The sequence below is a fragment of the Dermochelys coriacea genome, chromosome 17, assembly GCF_009764565.3.
Source record: "Dermochelys coriacea isolate rDerCor1 chromosome 17, rDerCor1.pri.v4, whole genome shotgun sequence".
Lineage (NCBI taxonomy): Eukaryota > Metazoa > Chordata > Testudines > Dermochelyidae > Dermochelys > Dermochelys coriacea.
The window spans coordinates 12,080,187-12,107,262 of record NC_050084.1 but is presented as its reverse complement, the minus strand read 5'-3'; the positions used below and the strand labels follow the sequence as shown (position 1 = coordinate 12,107,262).

At 42.2% G+C, this 27,076-nt stretch overlaps 1 protein-coding gene across 1 annotated transcript in view; it reads left to right on the top strand.

Annotated features, from left to right (window-relative positions):
- The window catches only part of PITPNM3 (PITPNM family member 3), a 348,983-nt gene that overhangs the window by 76,001 nt on the left and 245,906 nt on the right, over positions 1-27,076 (top strand). The window contains 1 exon segment of the mRNA XM_043499395.1: positions 12,580-12,675. Coding sequence (XP_043355330.1) covers positions 12,580-12,675 — 96 coding nt within the window.

The window sequence follows — 27,076 nt, the reverse complement described above, 5'->3', positions numbered from 1 at the left end:
TCCAATTCAGGCAATCAGTAATCCTGCAAAAGATCAACTCTTTGGTGTTTCTGCCTACTGGTGTGTTCAGACCTAGCACGTCTTGACTGGAGGTTCCAAGCACTACTGTAATAAAAATATTACTTACCAAAATATTACTTTGCAAAGTCAAGCCTTAAAAGCTAAGAATCGCCAGAATTAAGTTTACATCTACAACTTTAACCTGAGAGCAACATGAGGGGACAACACTCTTCATGGAAAATTTCAGCCACAAAGTTAAAATTGGCAAATTTTATAAGCTATTGAAAACAGGCTCTTATAATGGAAAGCATTAGGCGACCTTACCTTTAAGTGTTGCTACCAGCTTTGCCTATAATAACAACTTCACTTACGTCTTTAAAAACTAAGTAAACAAAAAGAAAAACAATCTCTTGATCCAGTAGGTCGGTCTTTAGAATTCTCAAAACTGTCTGTGCGCCATGGGAGGAAGAAATAGGGTCAAAATGCTTAGGGTCCTGATCCAATGCCCACTGAGGTCAGTGGGAATCCTGCCCAGGCCTGCCGACAGGCGGTAAGGAGGAAGAAAGGGGGCAATTGCCCAGGGGCCTGGGTGACTTAAAAGGGCCTGGGGACCTGAGCAGCGCAGCAGGGCTAAGGCAATAAAGGCAGGCATCCTGCCTGCCCTCACTTTGCGCCGCTCCTGGACGCGGCTGGCATGTCCCTTGGGAAGGGGTCTCTGTGCGCTGCTGCCCCAACCCTGAGCACTGATGGGAGCTGTGGGGGCGATGCCTGCGGTGCCCCAGGCCCCCCCACCTAGGAGCTGCTGCCAGAGGGGTGTGCCGGTTGCTTTCGGGAGCTGCCTGAAGTAAGCTCTGATCCCTTCCTGCACCCCTGCCCCAGCCCAAAGACCGCACCCCTCCCATACCCAAACTCCATTCCAGAGGCTGCACCCCCATCTCTTGCCCTAGCCTGGTGAAAGGTGGGGGACAGCGAGCAATGCGGGGGATGGGAGAAGGGACAGGCGTGATCTCAGGGAAGGGGCGGGGCAAAGGTTTTTGGATTTGCATGATTAGACAGTTGGCAACCTTACCAGGGGGCATTTGGAAGCCCTGGCCGTGCCGGAAGAGTGCTCCCCGCAGTGAAGGCAGCAGCTCACTGGGCACCAGCCAGCACAGCACCATCCAAATGTCAGGTGGACCATGGGCGTGGCTTGTGCGTGCGTGGGGGCCCATTGACTGTTCTATCCCAGAATTGCTCTCAGTGGGCCCGATCCTGTCCATCCACTTTGCTCGACTCTGAATTGGGCCCTGCATGCTTCTTGTAATGGCAACAATAATGCATCTTTCTTGGGGAAAATGACATCATTTTTTGAGCAGCCTGGCCGCTAGAAGTCTGGCAAATGGGTGTTTCTGTGTTGCTCCTGGCAGCTGACACAACTCGTAGAGAGCAAGGCAGCTAAGTAAATGCCAGATGGAATCCCCTATTCCTTTTTCCCTCTGCAGCATAATTCCAAGGCAGCTGCAATCTCTTGCTATCATCTCCAGTAAAGATTACAGCAGAAATCGATCAGTGGAGGGGCTTCCTGTTTGAAAGCTTACACCCACTAGTTCTGTGTGCCTTTTAATCCTCAACTTTCCTTGGTTTGTATCGATTCCTCCCCCCCACCTTGAGCCTGATGAAAGCTGTATGTTTTCTGTGCTTAATCGGTTCTTTAACAATTAGTCTCTTCCTTCACCCCACCCCAAATGTTCTTTCTGTTTATGCTAAGCCTCTCTGGCCTGTTGCTCTGATACAGTCTGATGGCTACGCTCCCCTTGGCTCTCGAAATCCCTCCATTCTGCCATGTGAACCTCTGGTCCTTGTGTTCTGCCCCATAGATCTGCCTCTCCTCCTTGCACAGAGCTGCTCAGAATGAAGAATTTTAATCTGGGCACTCAGGAAGTTTTTCTTAATATGTCCTCTTTTGGGGGCTTCCCCATTCCTTCTCTGGACTGTTGGTCACCATTTTCCTCTTTCTTCCATGCCCGTTTAAATGGTTTGCTTTAATGCCCCTTGGCCTCTTTCCTGCCATCCTTTCCTATTTCTTTGGACTTTTAAAAATAAATATTGCCCTCCCTTTTCTCTCTCTGTTCTTCCCAGTGAAATGGTTTCTCCAGCAAAATTAAAATCAGAGTCTGGTTCTTTGGTCTCTCTCTTTTTTTTTTTTTTTAAAGGTCTTTTGCAGCTGATTAATTTCCATGAATTAATAGGCAGTGGCAGATGTGTGTTTTGGTGCTTGGAAATGATGCCAGCCTGGGTTCTGTGTGATTAAAAAAATAATTGTCAATATGCCATTGTTTATAACTTTATGAATGTAAACATCATATTTTGCCTTAAATTTTTATTGAATATCTGCAACAGATGAATGAAATCACCCTTTCTCCTCCCCCACCCCCCACTGCCTCCTTAATAATTAGAAAATAGTGAAACCTCTTTGACAGAGTGCATCACTGATTGATGCTTTTGTCCGCCTCAGAATATTTAATATAATTGCAGTGACTAGGAGTTGAAAGGGCCAGTTATCAGCAGGAAAATGTATGCTGTACGCTGCTTGTTCTCATTCTATCTACAGACCTGTCTCTCACCAGCAATATCTGCCAACCAGCAGACTGTAACTTTTTTTTTTTTTTGGCAAGAGACATTACTCAGCACAGGACCTGTTTCACAGCTGCAAGTCATGTATTTAAGATAGCACAATCAATCTATAAACCTGGATGAATTAAATGTATTAAAAACAATACCAGGAATTTTCTGGCTTGGATTGATCATTTCAATGTGAAAGCCTAAGACAACAGATAAAAAATTTTAAAGGTGTCTAAGTACCATGGGGCTTAGGCTCCTGAGTCACATAGGTGCTCTTGAAAATTCTGCCCTAAATCTTAAACATTTTAAATATAGCTTGAGGCAGAGTGGTTAGGGGATAGAGCGCTAAACTGGGACTGACTTCTATTCTACATTCCTGTTGGATGACCTTCAACAAGTAGCTTCAGCTCTCAATGTCTCATTTCCCATATCTGTTAAATGAGGAGAGTGACACTACCTCTCTCCTTTTGTGAAAGTACTTTAAGATCTCCTTATGAAAAGTGCTGTATGAGAGCTAGGTGGTGGCATTATTAAGTTCATTTCCAGACGAGTGGTTCTCCAAGCATTGGGCACTGATTTAGGAAATGAAAAATTGATCATGTTGCAGAGGAATAAAGAATGCAAGTGCACGAAGAACAGGTCACGAATCTCCTGCTGCATCCCATCTCTAGCTTTTTCTTGATTTTTTTTTTTCTATTTAATTCCTGAATGCTGTGGCCTATGTGTGGTGTTTTTTTTTCCTCTTCCCAAAAGCGATTAGGAATTGTGAATGTTCAATTTTGTGTGTAACTAATTTGGTGACACCATAAAAGAGGCCTGATTTTCAGGACTTGAGTGCTCAGCATGTTCTGAAAATTGGACACCTTTTTAAGATGGGCATCCAACACCATGACACTTTTAAGAACATAGACCTGTGTATCTTTTTAGTTTACCTGTTGCTAAATATAGATTTAACCTGAAATACCACCTTGCTTGCTACCTCAATGGTCTCACTTTATTACCTACATTTTAATTACCTGTTTGCAAATCAGTGTGATTTTTCATTGGTTGCACCACCACTTCTGTACGAGCTGATTTTTGACCATTGATTTTCCATCATTCAATTATCACCCATAGGGTACCACAAAGGCACAGGGGGGACTGTGATAGCTCTTTCCTTGCCATCCTTAACTACTGTTTTCAGTGGAGCTACACAGCCCCAGCAAAGATGGAAGAGCTACTCCACTGAAAACCTTTGAGCTTCAGTTTTGGCCCCGCCATCTGGGGTGATGGGGCTCAGGCAGGTTCAGGCTTCGGTCCCCTCTCCTGGGGTCATGTAGTAATTTTTGTTGTCAGAAGGGGGTCGCGGTGCAATGAAGTTTGAGAACCCCTGCTCTAAAGCCAAGGTAATAAAGGAAAATGTTGAGGCGCTGCGGTGCTATTTAATGAGTTGACAAGATACTGGGCTTGGATAGTTTTTAATTTTTCACTTGTATTAAAAGCAAGGTAATGTTCTTCTCTGATGCAGTGTTACCCTGCAATGCAACAGCCTGACGTAAGTAAAATGAATGGCCTCAATCTCAGTACAGCCCCATCAATTTACAGAGCTCTTGACCTAGAGCCTAATCCTGTTAAACGTAAGGCCTAATCTTGCAAGCACTTACAACCTGATGTTGGGTCAAATAGTCTCCTAGGGTAAATTGTTGCAGTGCCACTGACTTCATTGGAGCTGTGCCAATATAGATCAGCAGAGAATTTGACACAATATTGATTACTACTTACTAATTGTAGTCTTATTCTTTTAAATGGTTCTATTACATGCTAGCACGTGGCAGTAGGCGTTAGCAGGAGTGGACCCCTCGATGCAGGCGTAATACCTACTCTAAGGAGCTGAGGATATGCTAGACAAGATGAAATGTAGGACAATAGTTCAGGAAAAGGAAGGGTGTGTAGGGGTTATCTGAGAGCAGGGCTGCATTAGAGAGTTTATAGTGGTGCAGCTGTAAGCTCTCTCATGTAGCCGATCTAAACGGAAGGGAGAGAGGTCTCTTGTCAGTTTAACTCCTCCTGCTCCCGCTAATGGTGGCAGCTATGTCATCAGGAGAAGCTCTCCCACCGACATAGCGCTGTCCACAGCGGCATTTTATCGCTCCAGAGGGTGATTTATTTATCCCTCTGATTGACCTAAATTATGCCGAGATAAACTGTAGTCTGGACATAGCCTGAGAAGAAATTAGGAAACGTTCCTAGAAGGAATGAGTTAAAAGGAAGGATTTGAAGGATGTTGCTTGGAGGAGAAGTGGGAGGCTGGGTGGGTATAGGATGTGCAGGGGATATAGGCGGTCTGGGTTTAGTGAACTCATGGTTTGTGTTGAATGGTGGGGGAGGGATGGAATATGGAAAATGGACAAGAACTTTCCATCAGTGTCCTTTTCAATAGGACACTGTGCAGTTTCCTATTGAAATTTAAAAATTAAAATTTTCTATGGTGAAAAATTTCAATATGCCAAAGCATTTCACTTTTTCTGTTGGGGAAAAAATTAAGCTTTTGAGCTTGTAGTCTCTCTCACCAATAGAAGCTGGTCCAATTAAAGATAGTGCCTCTCCTACCTTGTGTCTCCGATTTTGTTGTGCATCAGTTTGGCATTAATCTTTGTTGGCCTGAGCTGCCATGGTAGCTCATTGGAATTATAGTTGGGGAGTCTCATTCCCTCCCTGCACTACCTTCTCCTGTATGGACCAGGCTCTGTGGCTGGACTACATCTCCCAAGAAGCAATGCATGTTCCCTTCTAGTTGAATTGATTTAATGTGTCATGGGAGGCATGTGACCGTGGTCCATCATGGGAAATGTAGTTGGTCAAGAGAGCCTAGCTCATGAAGTTGTAGGTGTGTTGCTTCAAGGCCCCATCCAATTCCTATGAAGTCCTGGGGCAGCTCAGGAAGATGGAGATTAATGTTAAACCAAGACAAAATGAAATATTTCAATTAGTTCAATAAATGAAACAAGCTATTTAAATTTGGAAATGCTGAAATGTTTCAACTGGAAATGTACAAATTGTTTCTGGCTTCTTTTTTTGAATTTTCTGTTCTGTGCTATATTTTGACTTCTCATTCCAGTTTGGAACTTTTTTTTTAAATCAGAATTTCCTATGGGATGGAAATTCCCTTTTTGAAGCAGTTATGGTTTAGGGGTCGCTGAAAAGCAGTGTAATGTGAAGATTCAAATTTTGGGCATGGTCAGTCTCTGACAGGCTCAGGATTTGCTCATTGCTTATGTGTTTCTTAAATCAACATGCAATATCCCATTTAGGTAATAAAATAAACTGCAGCAGTGATGTTAGAGATTCTGGTGTCTGAGTTAATTATAACAACTTTCACATTTTAAATGTAAAGGCTTTAAACAGTCCTTACCCTAAAATGAGATGGAAAATAACTTGTCCTTCAGGCATCTTGCTATATGCAGCAGAGGGAGTCAAAGCAAGTCATAAACATTTGTACTAATCAGATGCAGCACTCAATTAACTCCTGCTTTGGAGGTTTTCCAGTTTTAAATTAAAGGGAGCACTGGGAGTTTGGGAGCACTTCAGCATAAGTGGGTGCTATTTAATAGGAAACAACATTAGTATTCCTTGTGTTCATGCGTATTAGTCTACATTATCAAGGTGTTACTCCATGGGTGCCATTTTCATTAGCAATAATGGGACACAATACTTTTATGCACATTACATTAAGAATACAGCCTGTTGTGTCAATCAGATGGGATTGATTAAAGTAATAGTAGTGCTGTGACCAGTGACAGACTGAATATTGTTTAGCTACAAGGTTAAATTTGCCTTTACCATTAATTAATCACTGTTTTCTCCCCGACATTGACAAGATGAATCATAGGAAATATGTTGGTCTCTTCCATGTCTAATTTCTGTGATTCTGTTAGATCATCCATTCCTCCGAGATCTGCACTTCCGTGGAGGTTTTTTCTCCTTCTTTGTTAGAGCGTAGCAGACTTGGCTGGAGGAGTCTATAGAGCACCTCTCATTATGGGTTTGCTGTAAAACAACATATTTTTAGGGTCATAGTGGTCCAGGACTTTTTAGGGTGTTGAAAGTTTCCTTGCCAGGTATAAACAGCCTTATTTGTTTAACCAAACATACGCTATTTCAGCTGTGTGAAAGCCCTCTGGGGTCATAATAAATATCAACTTTTACAACTCTACAACCCCTTCCATTTTATATTTTCATTGCAGTTGTGGATCCAAGCCCTGTTGTACTACTAAACAATGTATGAATGCATTATACAAAGACAGTCCCTGCCCCAGAGAACTTGCAGTTTAGGATTCATTAATCTGTGCTGTGTTGTCTAAAGAAGGAAAATGGAATGGTAGAGTCATATGTGGTTACTTAACTTGGCAGTCGCAGGTGTTTTCCAGACTCAGCAAAATGTACATTAAAACCTTTGTTCTGGTGCAAAAGCTAGGCTGATATTTTTGAAATTCAAGTCCAAAAAAACCCTCTTTTGCCAAGATTCAGCCCAGAGAGACTTGTTGTAGCCAAGATATAAACCCCCTGTAGATAAAGGCTTACAATGGGAGTGCTGACACAACCAGGTGTGAATGAACTACTGTAATAAATCTGTTTTCATTTAAAGCAAATCTTGTAGCACTCCTAAACCCTATAAGAAAAGGAGTACTTGGGGCACCTTAGAGACTAACAAATTTATTTGAGCATAAGCTTTCGTGAGCTACAGCTTACTTCATCGGATGCATCCGATGAAGTGAGCTGTAGCTCACGAAAGCTTATGCTCAAATAAATTTGTTAATCTCTAAGGTGCCCCAAGTACTCCTTTTCTTTTTGCGAATACAGACTAACATGTCTGCTACTCTGAAACCTAATCCCTGTGTGGACCTCAATGAGAGGTTTACACAGCTATTAGGCAGCTCCTTAATGAAAGAGCAGTTAAGATAACATGAGCACATCCCCTTGGTACAGACATGTTGTTTTTTTCCCTTTGGGGAAGGAAGACTTGCCACTTTCTAGTAAAATCATCACAGTATCTCTTCCAATTCAGCCTTCTCTGTGTGAGATAAACAGGAAACCAGAAGGTAAAACATCTTTAGAGCTCTCATTGTCATACCAGATTCTGTAATCTGAGCAGCAATGTACATGGGAAGCTCCTTTGTTTAAATAGGTGGTGGTCAGGTCAAATATTAGGGCCAGATTCTACTACTTCCTCCACAAGCAATAGTGTTGAAACCAATGGGTTTACCTGTGCAATCAGGTGCTTCTGTGTAGAACTGGACAAATAGCTGATTTTCTAGTTTGTTGGCAGTTCTGAAAAATAAAAATCAGTTTGACTCAAACCAAAATTTAAAAAAATTCAGAATTTTTAACAAATTCAAAAAGTCAACAAAAATTTCATTTCAGGTCAAATGAAACATTTTGATCCAAAAGAAAATTTTTATTTCTGGGCATTTTAATCTTTTATAAACAAAAGTAAATGGAAATGAGCAGGCAGTGTCCCCCTTTTACCCATTAGCCCAGTGGTTAGCACACTCACCTAGGATGTGGGAGACCGAGGTTCAAATCCTTGCTCCAGAGCAGGGATTTGAAACTGGGTCTTCCCTAATGCAGGTGGGTGCGCTAAGCACTGAGCTATCTGTATATTAAGAGTCCAGGAATGTCACTCTGTGTCACTCTTAAGTCTACAATTTCTGTTGAATCAATGTGAAGCACAAGGAGCAGCTAAAAGCACAAAAGAGAGATCTTTGTTCAGAATATCACCAGGCTGAATCATCACTGGGTTTCATGCTCAGTTACCATCCAATTTTTTAAGTTCTGAGCCATTTTTGGCTTTTTTACATATGACTTTACAAATTACACCCAGGAGACAGCATAGGCTTTCAGATATGAGGATATCACCATCTCCTCCTCCTTCCTTTTTGTGGATGGCACTTGAGTCCCCTTGTAAATTTAACCTGAAAAGGGGGGGGTTTGGGGGGGGAGAGTTGTTTGAAACTATTCAGTGAATTCATGTCAAATTTGTGGATTGTTTCAGTCCACCTGAAACTGCATTTTTCAACAAATAAAGTTATTTAACTGAAGAGTTTTGCCCAGCTCTACTACTTGGCATGGATAAGGGAATAAGGATCTAGCCAAAACAAGTTTGTCTAAAGCTGAAGCCTTTTAGAAATGTTCGAATCATTTATTTTTATTCCACTGGGAACAGTGGTTTAAAAACAAATAAACATTCTCCCTCACTGATGGTAACCGTAACCTTGGGCTACTTCACCAGAGTTTGTCTATTTCCCTTTCCCAACTTTATAGAGATACAAAAATAACTACAGATGGTACATATAGCATGAAGTACCCTCATATCCACGTTTGATGATCTAAGGCAGTGTTTCTCAATAGGTAAGTTGTGACCCCCCCCTGGGAGTGTCATTAAAGATAATTGGAGGTTGTGAGGTGCTGAAAATCTTATTACAAGCTAAAGCAAAGAAAATCTCACTTCCCATAGTCCCCTATCCTTCAAGGTCAAGTATTCTCTGTCAATCTCTTGAAACACTCAATTACATTGAATACGTTTATCATTTTTATCACTGATACTTTTTTATTCTTATCTTTATAGTAAATGTAAGGGAGGGTGGGTCATGAAGATTTTTGACTTCAAATTAAAGCATCCCCAATCTGGAAAAGGGTAAAAAACATTGATCTTAAGTTCTGGGTCTGAACTCTCCTTCCTGCTCCTGGCCTTTTGGCACAATTCAGATTCATGTCTGGATCAGAACTTCACCACAGGCCCTTCTCTCCAGTTATTAGTAAGGTGGGTAAGGGTGTCTTCATTGTTGGCAGTGGACTACATCTCCCATGATACACCATGACCAAAGACTCCCATGATGCAACTGCCTCACATCACTGTCTTGCATCATGGGAAATGTAGTCAGACCAGGGAGCTCTGCCTATAGACGAGAGTGGGAGCATAAACCACTTGAACTACAGCTCCCATGAGGCACTATGGCAGCATTTCCAAATTGAAATTAGTTGTTTTTTGGCCCAAATGTGGGTGGGGGTTTGGCCAAAACCTTTTCCATTATAAAAATAAACCAAAAAAACTTCTTGTTGAAATTTTCTGTGTGGGTGGAGGCAGGAAGGGATCCTGTCTTCTGGCCAGCTCAAATGATTTTTAACTTGATAGTGTCCCTTGTAATAGGGTGGTTGCCTGGCACGGCACTTTAACTATCACTGAAGGAAGGGAGGTTTGTATGCAGATGAGAGAGGTTGAGACTAGCATCTCTGGAGTGGAGTATTGCTGCACAACTCCTCTGGTAGCTGAAGCATTTGTGTTAATTGTGACTTATTCACTGACTGAGGGCAGGTTTACCCTACAAGTTTACATTGGCGCAGCTGCATGCCACTGTAGCGTATCTGGTGAAGACACTTTAAGCTGATAGGAGGTGGTAGCTATGTTGTCAGGAGAAGGTCTTCTGTCGATAACCTCCCGTGGAGACAGCGCTATAAGGTCAATATAACAATGTTGTTTAGGAGTGTGCGTTTTTCACATCCCTGAGTGATGTAGTTATACCGAAGTAAGTATGTAGTATATACAAAACCTAGTGTATTGAAAACTTGCTGTTGAATGACACCTTCCCTAAAAGGGATGGAGGGAACTATTAAGGCTCTGAGGTGCATTGTCTTCAAAAAGATAATTGATGAAGAACAAGTTCTCATCCTTGCACATCCCAATGAATTGGAAATTGTTTCGCAGTGGTTTGAAGGACACTGAGAAAGTGACGCAGTACAGCGTACTGCTACCTTTGCACTGTATCTACTGTAATTTTGAGATGTTCAATTGTATGAGCTTTTCAATTTTTATGAACCCCTCAGTCCCCTGTTAATTTGTAAAATATGGGTTCTACTCTGTGTGAGTGAAGAAAGGGGGGGGGTTTAAAATATGTACTAATATAAATTCCTTCATACCATTCGTAAAGTCAACTCCCCGCAAAAGCCCTGCAGTGAGACTACAGCATTGAATCATTCCTCTTGCTTTGAAACACTTCTGTCAGTCAGTGGCAGTGATGTTACTGACTTATATTAAAGTGAAATGGACAAAGGCTTTTTCTGGGAGGGTTTGATTTCAGCACGGTGCATTATTGATTCTGGCCACATAGAAATGAAGATTGCTAAAAAGCTTACAATGCTTGCTTGTTGCCTAGGCATTTGCTAAGTGGGTAGCTCTGCACTTGCATTATCATACAATGAAATCACGTATCTTGGTGGCTGTGGATTTCTCTGAGGAGTCCAAAACCTTCCGCATTAACAAGGTACGTCAGTTGTTGCTAATGAGTACCAGAAAGGTGATGTCAACTAGAAGATGGACAGAGTTCAGATCAAAAGCCAAATGCTGTGGTTGGCCCAATCTCTTTATCAAGGACCATACCAAAATGCTAGATGGGGAAAAGACTTGGTTTAGCTATTAAATTCCCACCATGTTAGTTAATGCCAGGATGGTGTCTCCTCTTCTCTGTGGCACTCCTGAGTTGGGTGGGGTGGGGGGAACAGCCAGGAAGAGAGAGAGGGTTATAAAGATCGAGAGGCAGCACAGTCCATTGGACAGGGTGCTCGACTAGGACTTGGAGTTCTTTTCCCAGCTGGGTTCTTTTCCCAGCTCTGACATTGGGTGACCTTGGGTGAGTTGATTCACCAATCAGTGCCTCCATTTTGCTATTTGTAAAAATGGTGGTTGTGATCCTGACCTCCTTTGTAACACACTTTGAGGTCTAAGCATGAAGAGCCCTATTACAAGAATGAAGTATTGTTACTAGGTAATAATAAGGTTTGCCTGCCAGAAGGCCCCCAAATTAAGATGGGCCAATTGGGCCATCATAGTTTGAATCCACCTCTTCTCAGGGCTCACTAAGTGACTAAAACTTAGGGAGATGTTTTGATATGGCAAGTAGATGCTCATGAAAAGATTAATTTAGTTCTAAAATGTTAATGATGAACCTTTTCCCCTTGGCCCTCCCATTGGCTTGAAGCGGGGTTGCAAGTGTACATGTCTTGTGATACAGCCTCTCATTCGCAGAAATAAAATACAGTCTGTGTATATGAATGCATTAAATGGAATGAAAATTGTGGCAATATTAGCCCAGGAGAATGCTGGCCAAATTCTAGCTTTCTCCTTAGTTATGTATCTCTCTGCATGGTTCAGTTCTTATAGACATTTTTTACATTCTGTCTGAAAGTGTGGTGTAGTCCTGTCATACACAGGTACCACACACCATCACATATGAGGAATGGATGATGCAAACTGTGTAGATAGCTTCATGTTTTCATATCCGTGTAAGGTTGTATAATGTGTCTGAGCTATATTAATGTGACACTGTTATTTAGCTCTCCCAAAATGCTTTGGCCTTCTTATTTTCAAATGTCAAGCTTCTGTCAAAAGCTACAGGAACATTTGTTAACAATAAAGAAAACAAAGCTCTTTTATATTCATTTGAGGAAGCCACTCAGTGAGTGGGAAATTCAGTAGTGTGCATGCAAATCTGCAAGCCAAACAGAATGGTGCATCTTCATAAGAGCTATGGAAGAAATTCAGTTCTAATGTGAGCTGCTCCGCTGTCCCTAAGAAATGATTCTTTCTGCCTTTAGACGTATTTGCACAGCTTGAGGGCGAGCTTAGAATGTAATGGTCTGACGAGTTCAACTGAGCGGAATTGTTCTTTGTCTCTTAAGTCACTCCATTTGGGGAGAGCATTGCACACTGAACCTGAACAAAGGGTTTGCTTTAATCATTGTAATTCAGATTTTGCAGAAGGTATAATTTTTGCTGTCATCCCATATGTTCTGAGTGGCCCTCTCGTTAGGTTAAAAAACATGAATTGGCCAAAATGAGCATCTCATACAATTTATGAGGACTTAATTAGACTTTTTCTTTTTTAGCCTGGCGAGCAGATCATCATTTCGTTTTGTTAATGTGAGTCTGTCTTTCTGTATTTCCAGCTGATTCGCGCAGATTCAGTGGCACTCAGTGGCACATGCAGAACATCATTAATGACTCTGTGGAGAGCTCAGACGATGAATTCTTTGATGCCCGAGGTATGTACATTTTTTTTCTTCCCTCCAGAATTTTATGGCAGTAACATAAGTAACTACATTTGGATTTGCTTTTTAATCTTCTACCTGCCAGGTCAAGTTTTATAGACTTTAGGCCCTCTCTCCTGCAAAGTCTTATGCATGTACTTAAATTGCACACTGCATATATTCCCATTGGCGTCAATGAGGCCACTCAGTGTGTAAAGTGAAGCATACATGTGAATCTTTGCAGGATTGGAACCTAAAAGCCAAATCCTGAGGGACCGATTATTTAGCCTATCAACTATTCATCCCTTCATATGTCACCCATCCCCAGAGCATCAGAAGTACTTTGCACACACAACTCCTAATGAAGTCCACGGGAGTTGCAAGCGCTCAGCACCTTTGAAAATCAGACCCTCCAGCTTTACTCTGGCAAAACTTCCACTGAAGTTTATTAGAGTTTTGTGAATGAGTGAAAACTGCATAAATAGAGTTTCCGGATATGAGCCGTAATGAGTGTACTCAACTGGTCAATCTGAAGGGCTAACTTCTTCCTGTAACCTCCTGGGGCACTTACACAGACCATGAACAACTTTTGCTATGGAATACTGGGTTGTCTTCTGTAACATGCTGGGGAGTTTTTGGATTGGGACCAATGTGGTTTTGTCAGGAAATTAAAAATGTGAACAGCTAAACTGCAGGCTTCCCTTGGGCATTTTCCCACAGGAGATGATTGAGTCTGTCAATGTTGAGAAATCAACTTGTAGCAGTTTTGTAACGAAGGCTGTTGAGGTGGAATAAGATTCTTTTACACACCAGTAGATGATGCAACCTCAAGTTGCACTGGTGCCTGAATTCCAGGAGTTAAGAGGTGGAGAAAAAGGGTTCAGTGAGCTTACTGGATTTTTAGCACTTGATAATTTTAAAGGGCAGAGCAATCTGTCTGGTCAGAAGCAAGAGGATTTTTTTTCCCCCCTAAGTTGGTTGATTATAGTGTGTGTACGCACAGGTGTGTTTGAAATAATAAAGAAACAACCACCCCACAGGCCAAAGCTAAAATGTCCAGGTGCTGGTTTGAAAGCACATGCAATTTTTTCCATGTGATTGTTTTGGGTAATGGCATATTCAGCAGGTTTCTTTTGATGACTACTTGAAAAAAAAAACATTCAATGCTTAACAAAGAAAATGGATATTTTATTTCTATGGCTGAGATTGTTAAATTTCCCCATCTGTCAATATTTATAGTACAGAGCTGACATTTTCCAAATGTTTCCACTCTCCATTTGAACATGGCTTCTCTTGAACAGATAGAATTAATTTTATGAACTTTCTAGGTTCTTGCCTCATTATTGTGTGTCTGTTGGATGTCTGATGGATGCTTGATGGTGCTACAAAAGGTAATTGATGGTTTTAGGTAGTGTCCAGACATGCATGTTTGACTGCTTTGTCTGCTGTCTGGCAATAAAATTTCATAGTTTAAAATGGTTTTTCTTTTCCGTTGGTGGGATTATTGGAGAACCAGCCTGCGTTCATTAGAGAACCACCTGGTGGCTTTTCACATTGACATATGTTTGAGTTGAAGGTCAGTATAAAGGAGACATTTGGTCAGGTTTTTCTGGTTGCTTGTAAAATGTAAGGGAGGGGAAGAAGACGAAAAAGCTGCTGCAAAGAAGATGACAGTGCAAATATGAAAATCTGCCATAAACATGAGTAAAGTAGTGTAATGGGGTGGGCAGTTTAGCAAATTTAGGAATAGGAAAATCCAAGCACTTTTTGTTTGCATGATCAGTAGCGTAACTTCAGAGGAGATACAACCACTGCATTAGATTCTGGCCCCAGGTCCACTGGTGTTAAATCCAGAATAGCTGAACTGACCTCAGTGCAGCTATTCTGATCTCAGTTACGTGAACATAAATCAGAAATATCCTTCTCCCTACCATTGGCTGTTTCATTATATATGTGTGATTAGTACAGCTGACTTATTACCTGGGGAGAAGTGTGGTCTGAGCACAGGCCTGAGAGCCAGGAACTTTTGCGTTGGCTCCCTCTATGGCTTTGAACAAATTGCTTAGCTTCTCCCTTTCCATTTTGCTGTCTGTGAATCACTTACAGTAGCTGTAAAATTAATGCCAACTTGATACTTGGAAGACAAGGTGTCTGCCTGAGCTATATTTATTCCAGGTTTGAATGGCAAACGCTTGGTTTCTAAATCAAATAAATTAAAAATGGGTTTAAAATAAAATTTCATAGCAAAATGTGGGTCAAAATTCTATTCTTGTTTGGACCCTTGCTGTCCATGGGGTATGTGGGGCAGCAGAGGGCTGCAAAGGAGTTTGCAAGATATTTGAATCAATGTCTTTCTGTGCAGTGCTGTAGCTGTGTTTGGTCCCAGGATATTAGAGAGACAGAGCAGGTGAGGTAATATCTTTTATTGGACCAACTTCTGTTGGTGAAAGAGACAAGCTTTCGAGCTTACATAGAGCTCTTCTTCAGGATGCCTTTCTGGAAGATGTGTGTTAACTAAATATAAGTTATTGGGCTGAATGAAATTGGCTTGAGAATCTGTTTCCATGACTCTCAAATGAAACTTCCTCACATCATATGGAATCACAGAAGACAGAAATGGGCTCCCAGTAAAGTTACAGCTATAGCTCAGACAAGGTTTTGATGATGTTCTCTGCAATTTCATCCAGAGCGACACATATCTATGTCCTCCCCCTTCATTATTTGTAAGCGCAGTCTATAGAACAAAATTTTCTTATCCCTGGTCTCTGCATAGTATTATTATTATGTAGTGCTAATGAGAGCACTCTGTTTAGGGTCTTTCCTGACGCCCAGAAAAGTACATAGTGTTGCAGGTTTCTTCTGTGCTTCTGTAAACTAGACTTAAAATATTTACTTGGCTGTTCTATAAGGCCTTTCATCTGCAAATCTTCAAGTAGTTTACAAATAGTTAATGGATTATGTCCCACAACACGCCTGAAAGGTAGATAAATATTATTTACCCCCTTTTATATATGCGTAAACTGAGGCACAGAGTGATGTGTGACTTGCCTGAGGTCACACAGCACATTGCTGCCAGAGCTGCAGATAGAACCCAGATCTCCTGGCTTAGAGCTGTGCTTTAGTCGCACAAACTATTAAAGAGAAATCTGAGGGTTATTAATCAAGAACTGGTTTTTGCATTTTTCAGAAGATAAATGGCTTGACAAACAGATTGCCGTTGAAAGAGCATGCAGTTGCTTTTTCCTCGTGGGTGGTGGTGGTGATTATTATGCATTTGGTGGGTTAGTGCCACTGGATATAAAATATTTAATATACGTGGACATCAGTTGCCTAATGAACTTGTGTACCTCAGTGTTATTCCCCTCCCTCTTTTTCATGGTTTGAATACCAGTACTTAGGCACAAAGGGATGGCTAAGAGAGGAGTTTCAGCGAGGAGTTTCAGCCTTTAGTCTATATGATACAACTAGAAATTTAGACCGAGCCTGTAAGCATGGCAGCTCAGCTGCTCACTCTGTTTTTTTTTTTTTTTAAATGTGAAAACAAACCTTAAGATATTTGAATCACCCCATTGGGCACCTCTTTAAAATCCGCTGTGTGTGTCTGGAGACTCCCTGGTAACTCATAAACAGTAAATTAATTGAAATCTCCATTCTACAAAAAAGCATTTGCATTTTGCCCTTTAGGTTACCGGACTTGAGCTCGCTTGGCTCCTCAGGTGGAATGTTTTCTGTAAGGAAGAGCCTTGCATGGTTGCAGTATTTCGTACAGAGGTTGACTACAAGATCTCAGCTGCTGCAGTGGGACATTGTACAGAGCAGGTCACTGCTAGCATGTGAAAAACCAACTGAAGTGACTAAAACATTCCTCAGCGTAATAGCTGCATGAGGTGGGACCAAAGCAATTTGCATTGTTCAAAGCAGCAGGAACGCTATATGTTAGGCAGAGTAGATGATTTCTCTTATGGCTCACTGTGATGAGTTCCCTCTTTCCTGATGCTTTGTCCAGTGACAAACGAGAGTGGCAGGCTTAGCTAAAAAGCTACCGCCAAGTTGACAGAAATTTGCATGCACACTTCCACACAATCCACTTTGCGCCTGACTCCGAGCCTGTTAAAATCAATTGAAGTCCCAGTGATTTCAATCTTCAATGGGCTTTTGATCATGCCCTTAGCTACTGAAGTTGAGATATGTTCACACATGAAACTTTGTACCCATACCAACCTGACCTGCATGGTGGTTGGCATGTGTATACACAAGCTGCATTATGCATGTTTGAATATTTGGCCCTAAAAGCATGAAAGATCTTGGTGCTTCTTGGAAGTGGTACGTTTTCTTAGCCAGAGTGATTTTGCAAACTTGGAAAAACATTTTTCCAACTAGAGTGATGACTTGCTGCTTTCATGAGTATATGGGGCTGACTTTTTGACAAATGTAGTAGATCAGAGCTGTACCAGCGACAATCATGTTTAAACAAGGTTGTTGCTAGAAAAATATTAGCCATAAAATCCCTGTACATATTTGTCAGGGAAACCATGCTAACAGTTGTGTTAGAACATGATTAAAGGAGTGCTGCAGGGTACTTGGGTGGGTGGCTTGTATAGCTCAGGCTGTTGAGGATGGATTTTAGAAGGAATAATTCCTGACTAATGCAGATTTCAGAGCATGGAAAGTCTTATCCCATAAGGAAATGGAAAACAATCAAAATGTGTATCTCAAACTTCTCAAATATATATTTGAGATATATTTTCTCAAATCTCTCTTCCCACAAGCTCACTAATGCAAAGGAGTTGTTATTTCTTGGGACAGAGTAATGTGGATGAAGAGATGTAGGAAGAGGAGAATTCTGAATGTTCAGTGGAAGTGTAGGGCCAGATCTTCCGCTGATGTATATCAGCATAGTTCTATTGATGTAAATGATGATATGCCAATTGAAACCAGCTGAGGGACCTGACCTATATTATTTAACTGTGTGTATTTTTTTCAGTTATAGGTGAAGAGTGTAAAAATACACATTTAAAACTGTCAAAAGAGTGAGCCTGATTTTCTTCTTATGTAGCGTTTTAAGTGTAGATGAGCCCTCAGAGAAGAATCTCCAGGCTTCCTGCATAGCTTTTAACAGTTGAAAATGACTTATTAACTTTCCTGAATGTGCTATTTTCACCTAGCACATTTTTGGCTAAGGGCGATAGGTTTGCCCTTAGTAGGTCTTTCCTTTTAGTGCACTGGAAATGCATGCTTTATTTTTCAGTGGTTTCATTTCAAGTCTAAATAGGCTCAGCCGAGGAATGTGATACCAATTAAGTAGAAGATAAATCACAGGAGTGATGCTCAATCCATATAGCAATGGATGTGGACATCTGAGATTTGAATTTGAGACCCAGTCTCACTATGCTTCCATAATCCATATCTATTAAGCACCATTAACCTAAGGAAGAGCAAGGCTGTCTGGAGTTGCAGTTGTATTTTTAGAATAAAAGTAACAGAGACTGGCACATCCAAGAAGAAGTTTCAGTGCTACTGTGTTGGAGCCAACTGCACCGGCATAAAAAGGAAATAAGATAGTTATTTAGTGCTAGAAATAAGGGGAAAGCACTTTTTTAAGGTGTCAAGAACTTATTTGACTTTCCCTGGAAATAAATAATCTTATGCGAAATATACATGTACAGTTGTGTTTAAAAGTTCTATTTCAATGTTTGGATTTTTAAAACCCATGACGAGGGAGCATACATTTTTGTGTGTGCATGAGATCTTTGATTTCCAGGGAAATCAAATAAGTTCTCTTTAAAAATTCTTCCCTTTTTGCTGGCACTAAATAGGATATGTTATTTCCTCCTACCATTTTATGCTGATGCAACTGGCCCTAATACAGTGATGCTGCTGCTTTTTCCCTGTGTGCCAGTCTTGGATAATTTTACTGTGCAAATACAACTGCAACTCCAGGTAGTCTTGCTCTTCCTTAGGTTCATGGTGCAGAAGCTAATCTCCATATGTGAGATTTTCTGTATAGCATTCTGTAACGGTTGGGTAACCCATCCTTAGCGTGGCTTTCTTTCTCCCTCTAGTGGAAGGGCCATCTGAAGCTTTAAGAGGCAGTTTTTAAGAGGCAGCCTTTGAGCTCACACATGTGGGACTTTTAGCTTGGGCAGTAGACGCTCATCTTTTTAGACCCAGAAGTTACTGGTGCATTGCCTGCTACTGACAACCTCCACAGGGGTATCATGTTATGCTTCCTTCATGCTCCTTAGGTCTGTGGCTGTAATAGTCTTTGCACAGAATTGGTAGCCGCACTTTCTCCATGCCTGTATGAACATGGATGCTGGCAGAGACACGATTTCATCTCTCTGCTTCAAGGTCAGCAGTCAGTGCATCATGCAGCAACTGTCTCGAGATGGAGCATTTCAATATACCTTTTAAAATAAACCTATTTGTAAATACTTGGCAGATACTTAGACACTGATGTGATGGGGCCATATGAGCACCTAGACGCTCAGTTTGGCTTAGCTATAGTTACTTTTCATTGGCAATTTGAGAGGAGATCAGGGACTGTAACTGCAACACGTGTAAACATACCCCACCCCAGCAGCCTTTAATCCAGCTTGGGTACCAGAGCTGTGCAGCCATGGCAGTCAAGGCTTCCAAATGGGCAGTACAGATCTTCCTGGGTCCTTTGATAATTATTCGATCAGCTAGCCTGCGCTGAAGTCCATGGTTTTGTGGCTTCACTGCTGTTGGTACCCGAGCTGGGTACCATAAGCTAGCTCGAGTATATCGACATGTTCTGCAATCGCACTCGCGGTTGCAGTGCAGTCAAATCTACAGTTAAACACACACATGCCTAGATGACTATTCCTGGAAAGCCATTGCTAGATTGACACGCTTTCCTCAGTTACAGAATCTGGCAAAATGACCTGGATTCATAGCATGGTAGAAGCTTACAACCAGTGTGACAGGCTTCTGAGGAGACCATAGAGAAATTGTACGGCAGTCCTCTCATTTCCTTACAAAAACCTCCCTCTTTCAGGTGGAAACCTCTGCCTTTGGAGAAGAGGGGAGGGGACATCACTGGTGTGAGATACTGTTCTTTAACCCTGCATATCTTCTTTGATTTTGCTTATGACACCCGTTTAGCTAAATGATGTCTCTTCCTGTTATACACATCTCCTATGAGCAGTTGCATTCATTTCCCCCACAGCTTGTGTACAGGTCCCATTAGCTGCTCTTTTGTAAAGTTAATGACTCTACACAATACTTTGATTAGTAGTACATTACCATGAAAATGGAAGCGGTATGCAGCCTAAAGACAAGGAAATATATATTTTTTGAGAAATATGGATTCAGAATACCAAAGACGAAAATCACTGGTATCATATAGCAGGTGCAATTCATACCAGGCAGTCTGGGCATAGGGTCATGACACATATTGAATCTATTTCCCCAAGTTAAGTATCCTCGCACCTTCTTGTCAACTGTCTAAATGGGCCATCTTGATTATCACTACAAAAGTTTTTTTCTCTTTCTGATAATAGCTCATCTTAATTAATTAGCCTCTTACAGTTTGTATGGCAACTTCCACCTTCTCTGTATCTATACATACATCTTCTTACTATATGTTCCATTCTATGCATCCGATGAAGTGGGCTGTAGCCCACGAAAGCTTATGCTCTAATAAATGTGTTGGTCTCTAAGGTGCCACAAGTACTCCTGTTCTTTTTGCGGATACAGACTAACATGGCTGCTACTCTGAACCTGGGCATAGGGTCATAGGGCTACAGACAGATTTTGAGTGCACAGCTTGAGGTGCCCGATCTTTAGAAGGTGGGAACCAAGCATTGCCAGAAAATCAGCCCTTTCTAAGGGGTGTTAGAGTATAGGACATGCAAATACAAACATATCGAAAAAATCACTAGCCACCGTTGAAAAGCTTGGACCACATCCTTAAAGTTGTATGGTGTTTATATATAGGTATGACAGCCACCATCTTGGCTGACACCAGGGATTCAACCATGGACCTCTCGTGCTAAAAGCAAGAGTCTCAAGAGCCTGAGCTAAAGAGTCACCCTCTGTAGCTGTGGCCGTAACAGACTCTCATCTTCTGTGGAGTGGATATGCAGGGGGACATGTAACACAAACTGACTAGTCGCTGCATAGGTAACCCATAGCCAATAGGTCCCTTAGGCAGCTATGAAAATCTTAACCAATATCCTTTTGTAACTGGCAGGTGTCGCTGATAGTTGAACTGAAACAAAGAAGGCCCAGGTTAGTGGATTCAGAGGGCATCAAACAGGGTTTTGTAATCAACTAAAGGTGAAATCATTTCATACTAATGTACAAAGCTCTAATTGGACCCAGCACAGGACATACTGTTCAGTTTGGGATAGCTTACAAGATAAAGCAGGATGTGCATATCCTGGGGAAGGTCCAGAGCAGGATCACCAAACTGATTAAGGTCTTGAGGGTCTTGAATAAGTTGGTGATAACTGAATTGTGTAACTATAATGGTGCCATACACTGTAGATACTGCAGTGGCTGGCACCCTATAAATAAATGAGAGAGAGAGGCGGAATTTAGATGGCTCATCTCATACAAGGACACCCAAGCTCTAGAATGGAGAAGAGGGAAGCTATGTGAGTGGGAGGTCTCATTGTCGTACAGAAAAGGAGGACTTGTGGCATCTTAGAGACTAACAAATTTATTTGAGCATAAGCTTTCGTGAGCTACAGCCCACTTCATCGGATGCATTCAGTGGAAAATACAGTGGGGAGACTTATATACACACACAGAGAACATGAAACAATGGGTATTACCATTCACACTGTAAGGAGAGTGATCACGTAAGATGAGCTATTACCAGCAGTGATTCTGTGTGTGGGGTGTGGTTGCTGGTGAGTATTTGCTTCAGATTGGGGGGCTGTCTGTAAGCAAGGACTGGCCTGTGAGAGTGATCTTGGGAGACAGCCCCCCAACCCAGGAACCTATCCTTGCAACAAAGCCCGTTGCCAGCTCTGTCCACATATCTATTCAGGGGACACCATCATAGGGCCTAATCACATAAGCACACTATCAGAGGCTCGTTCACCTGCGCATCTACCAATGTGATATATGCCATCATGTGCCAGCAATGCCCCTCTGCCATGTACATTGGCCAAACTGGACAGTCTCTACGTAAAAGAATAAATGGATGCAAATCAGACGTCAAGAATTATAACATTCAAAAACCAGTTGGAGAACACTTCAATCTCTCCGGTCACTCGATTACAGACCTGAGGGTGGCTATCCTTCAACCAAAAAACTTCAAAAACAGACTCCAAGGAGAGACTGCTGAATTGGAATTAATTTGCAAACTGGATACAATTAACTTAGGCTTGAATAGAGACTGTGAGTGGATGGGTCATTACACAAAGTAAAACTATTTCCCCATGTTATTTCCCCCCGCCCCCCGTTCCTCAGACGTTCTTGTCAACTGCTGGAAATGCCCACCTTGATTATCACCACAAAAGGTTTTCTTCCTTCCCCCCCGCCCTCCCTACCTGCTGGTAATAGCTCATCTTAAGTGATCACTCTCCTTACAGTGTGTATGGTAATACCCATTGTTTCATGTTCTCTGTGTGTGTTGTGACGGGGCAAGGTCAGATGGCTATGGAAGAGTAGTGAGAGATAGATATATTAACTCCAGGCTAAACAAATCCCTGGTACCAGGATAAGTGAAATGGCAGCTGCTCCAGGTCAATTAAGACACCTGGGGCCAATTAAGAACTTTCCAGAAGGCAGGGAGAAGGCTAGGTTGATTGGGACACCTGAAGCCAATCGGGCTGGCTGAAACTAGTTAAAAGCCTCCCAGCCAGTCAGGTGGGTGGGCATGTCAGGAGCTGTGGGAAGAAGTTGCGCGGTTGGAGAGGCTGAGCAGTACACACCAGGCACAAGGAAGGAGGCCTTGAGGTAAGGGTGAAGTGGAGCTTGAGGAAGTGAGGGCTGCTGTGGGGGAAGTAGCCCAGGGAATTGTACATGTTATGTTTCTAAAAGGTCAACTACCATAGCTGATACTATTAGGATCCCTGGGCTGGAGCCTGGAGTAGAGGGTGGGCCCGGGCTCCCCCCCCCCCTTTGCCCCCTGATTAATCACTGAGTCTGGGAGACAACAGAGACTGTGCAAGGAAGGATAACTTCTCCTCACCTTCCTCTCGGCTTATGATGAAAATGGCTCAGTAGATTGTGACCCTTGTCTCTAGAGGAAGAAGGGTTATATGGAGGGTCACAGTGAGCCTCTGAGGCTAGCGAAATCCGCCAGGAAACGCAGGACCCACGGAGGCAAGGACAGAGCTTTGTCACAGTGTATATAAATCTCCCCATTGTATTTTCCACTGAATGCATCCGATGAAGTGAGCTGTAGCTCACGAAAGCTTATGCTCAAATAAATTTGTTAGTCTCTAAGGTGCCACAAGTACTCCTTTTCTTTTTGCAAATACAGACTAACTATATTCTAACTAGCTATTCTGAAAATTGTCATACAGAAATGCCAAGACAGGCTCATAGAAACATTACGTAAGGATCTTTTTGAACTAAGCAGCAACAGGGTTGGAGGGTGGGGACCGAGGGAGAAGCATGCGAACACTATGAAAATGTAATAAGAATGAACATCCAGCTCTTAGGATTGGGTGGGCATATCCCATGATATCCATCCCCTGCAGTTGCAGTAGGTTTGGCGGTGGGAAGACCTCTGTCCTTGTGATCAGCTTCTATTTCTGATTGATGTCATTGACGTGCTAGAATTCAGGTTATGCAACCTGAAAAAAACATTTCAAATCTGTCACCATCCCAGTTCAAACTACTCTCTCCAGAGCTGATGGAAAGAGGTCCAGGCTGCCACACACTGCGAGGACTACTGGCTTGTCTCCTTCAGCCCAGGAAAGACTAACCCCAGGCCCAAAGTCTGTTCAGGCCCTTCCTTCAGGGCACCAGTCTTCTAACACAATAAAACAGTACCACAAATAAACTTGGGCTCTTCTCCTGACTTGGGGTCTTCTGCAGGGGCACAGTGGTCTTTTCCCTGGTGTATCTTTCTGTTGTGTCGGGTCCTGGCACAGTATCCATCGAAGAGCTGCAGGAAGCTAGTTAAGTGAACTCTTTCAGGCCTTTATAAGAATCATCTGACCCCTTCCCAGCTGGGTCTGAATCCCTATTCCAGGCTTAAATGCCTGTTTGTGGGGAGGGAGAGGGAAGGCTCTCTCTCCAAACTGGGCTGGCTGCAGGCCCCCCCAGTCTTAAAGGGACAGAACATTCTGTTACACAAGGCCACAGCCTCAGAGCAGATCCACTTATTGTGTCAAACCTTTGAATGGGTTGTTTCTGCTGTTTGTAGTAGAGACAGGTGCTTCATTATACGTGCTTGTTTAAAATTGGTTTTGGTTAAGCCTACGGCCAAAGTTGAAAAGAAGAAGAGGTTCTGATGCTGCACTGGACAGAGAATAACTCGAGTGATGGTGATGAATCGGGAGCTAGGTGTTGGTTCTGAATACACATAGAACTTTTCATTTCCTAAAAGCCAAAAGCCTTTGGTTGGGCATCATTTCTACTATGAGCTTCAATAACTTTTCATGATTAGAAGGATAGTAATGAGTTTTTTAAAAAGTCCTTGAATGTCTCGAATTTCTGCTTTTGAGTCATCCTCAAAAGGCTACTATTAGTGTTCTTTGCCTTTAGCGCTTCTTTCAGTAACACCAGCTGCTGATAGATTCTTTCAGAGAGTTGACAAAGGAATAAGTTGAAGTGAGATTGAGGTATCTAGACGGTGAGAGAAATGGTTAGAATTGCTCATGTATAGAACATACCCTTTTAGCTGGGAGCAGCACTCCAGCTCATTTATCATGGCTGGGGGAAGCAGAAACATATTTTTCAATCTCCTGGCCTTGGTACAGTATATAGAGCCACAGAGTAGTGAATAAATGAAGTGTCCTTTCAAACACTATTGTGACACAGCTAAAGCAAGTGTGTGTGTGTGTGTGTGTGTGTGTGTGTGTGTGTGTAAAGGCTGTAGAAACAGCAAAAACATATTTTTCAGCTTAAATGAAAGCTGTTCGCTTCTGGTGGTTGCCTTTTATTGCCACACACACACACACACACACTGGTGAGTAAAAAGAAATGGTGATCGCTGTTAGTACTACAGTAGTAACTAAGGACTCTGTTATACACCAGTCTGGCATTGTGTTAGGCCCTGTACAAACACCATAGCGAAGAGATAGACGTTTCCTACCCCAAGGTACTTACAATCTAAGGTGATACAAATGATGAATACGGCATATAGATGGGGAGCACAAGATACTGATGAAACTAAAGTGGTCAGCGTGAACTGTAGTGGTTGCACTTTGCTGTGAACTTTCTAAAACTCTGTGTGTGTGTGCGCGCGCGCGCATGCTTGCTTGCACACACACATGGGGAGTGGGGTAGGGTAGGGTCGGGGGGAGATTTTCAAAAGCACAAATGGGAGTTAGTCACCCAACTCCCGTTGGCATTGGATGCCTTAGTGCCTGTGTAAATTCCCCTAGTGTGTATTACCAGCACATGTACAGAAAGAACTTGTGGGTTTTTTTTCTTTTGCCCAGCTCTAATTAGCAACTGACCTCAGGGTGGCACAGGTGAGTACAGTGATCTATGGCTGCTGTTACACCCCTGCCTCATCTTCATCGGTTGCAGTGCGGCAGGAGAGCAACCTTCATGGGGCTGCTACTCTCTTTCCTGCATGGGTGGTGGGTAGAACTGTGACTCCGCCTCTCCCAATGCACTTGTTAGCATAGCTATCGTGTTGGTGCAGGTTGCTTCTTTTCCACTGGAGCAAGGGGGAGGCAGAGGCCAGAGAGTAATTCTGATACATGCTGATTCCTGGTCTGCCACTGGGGCCAGCACCTCTCTACAGGTTGTTTCTTACTCGGAGCTTGTGGCAAGTCAGGGAAGCAGGAATTGGCACGGTCTGTTCATAGAATAAGTGGAAAGTAACTGTGAACAAGATTTTTAAAGGTACTTGGACACATAAAAGTGTAGATAAGCACCCAGTGGGATTTTCAAAAGCACCTTTGTGCAGTGCGAGTTAGGCATGTCTGAAAATCCTATTAGGCACTTATCTGTATCTGTAGGTGCCCAAATACTTCTAAACTTCTGGGGCTACATGCCTTAGTCACAGAGGGTGAAATTTTCTTCTGTGCACAGAGCCAGCTCAGGTCCTATGTACCACTGATGTCCCATGTAAAGTAGAAGATTGAAATAGTATGGCTATCTTAAGGAAATTCTGGACATTCCCCTCAAAAACACCAAGATTTGAAGGATAATTTTGAGGCTCTTGTACTGTTCTCTTAGCTAATGAGGTGATGTCAACTAAACTCTACCCCCACAAACACATGCACTCTTTTAATTCAGATATTTTTTTAACCAAGTAAATCTATATTTAGACCTTCCCTATGCAATACAGAATTTTAGATGCAAACTCTTCCAGAAGCCTGTGATCTTGGCAGAGTGGCTTCAAACTAGATAGTTATAGACGAATATTATTATGGGAGATATCCAGAAAATCTCCACGCCAGATTTTAGCATTGAGAGGGAAGAAGATGAAGTAAGAATGGATACAGCCGTGGGTAGGAGAATGTATATAAGGAGTGAGGGCGGTGTGGATACTAGTCTAATAGGTTATACTGGATGTAGAATGACTGTGCCTAATAGGGTACAAAATGTGAGCGAGGCCAAACAGCAAAAATTAAGATGTTTATACACCAATGCGAGGAGTCTAGGTAACAAAATGGAGGAACTAGAGCTACTGGTGCAGGAAGTGAAACCAGATATTATAGGGATAACAGAAACATGGTGGAATAGTAGTCATGACTGGACTACAGGTATTGAAGGGTATGTGCTCTTTAGGAAAGACAGAAACAAAGGTAAAGGGGGTGGAGTAGCATTGTATATCAATGATGAGGTAGAATGTAAAGAAATAAGAAGCGATGCAATGGATAAGACAGAGTCTGTCTGGGCAAAAATTACATTGGGGAAGAAAACTAGTAAAGCCTCTCCTACGATAGTGCTTGGGGTGTGCTATAGACCTCCGGGATCTAATTTGGATATGGATAAAGCCCTTTTTAATGTCTTTAATAAAGTAAATACTAATGGAAACTGCGTGATCATGGGAGACTTTAACTTCCCAGATATAGACTGGAGGACCAGTGCTAGTAATAATAATAGGGCTCAGATTTTCCTAGATGCGATAGCTGATGGATTCCTTCATCAAGTAGTTGCTGAACCGACTAGAGGGGATGCCATTTTAGATTTAATTTTGGTGAGTAGCGAGGACCTTATAGAAGAAATGGTTGTAGGGGACAATCTTGGCTCAAGTGATCATGAGCTAATTCAGTTCAAACTAAATGGAAGGATTAACAAAAAT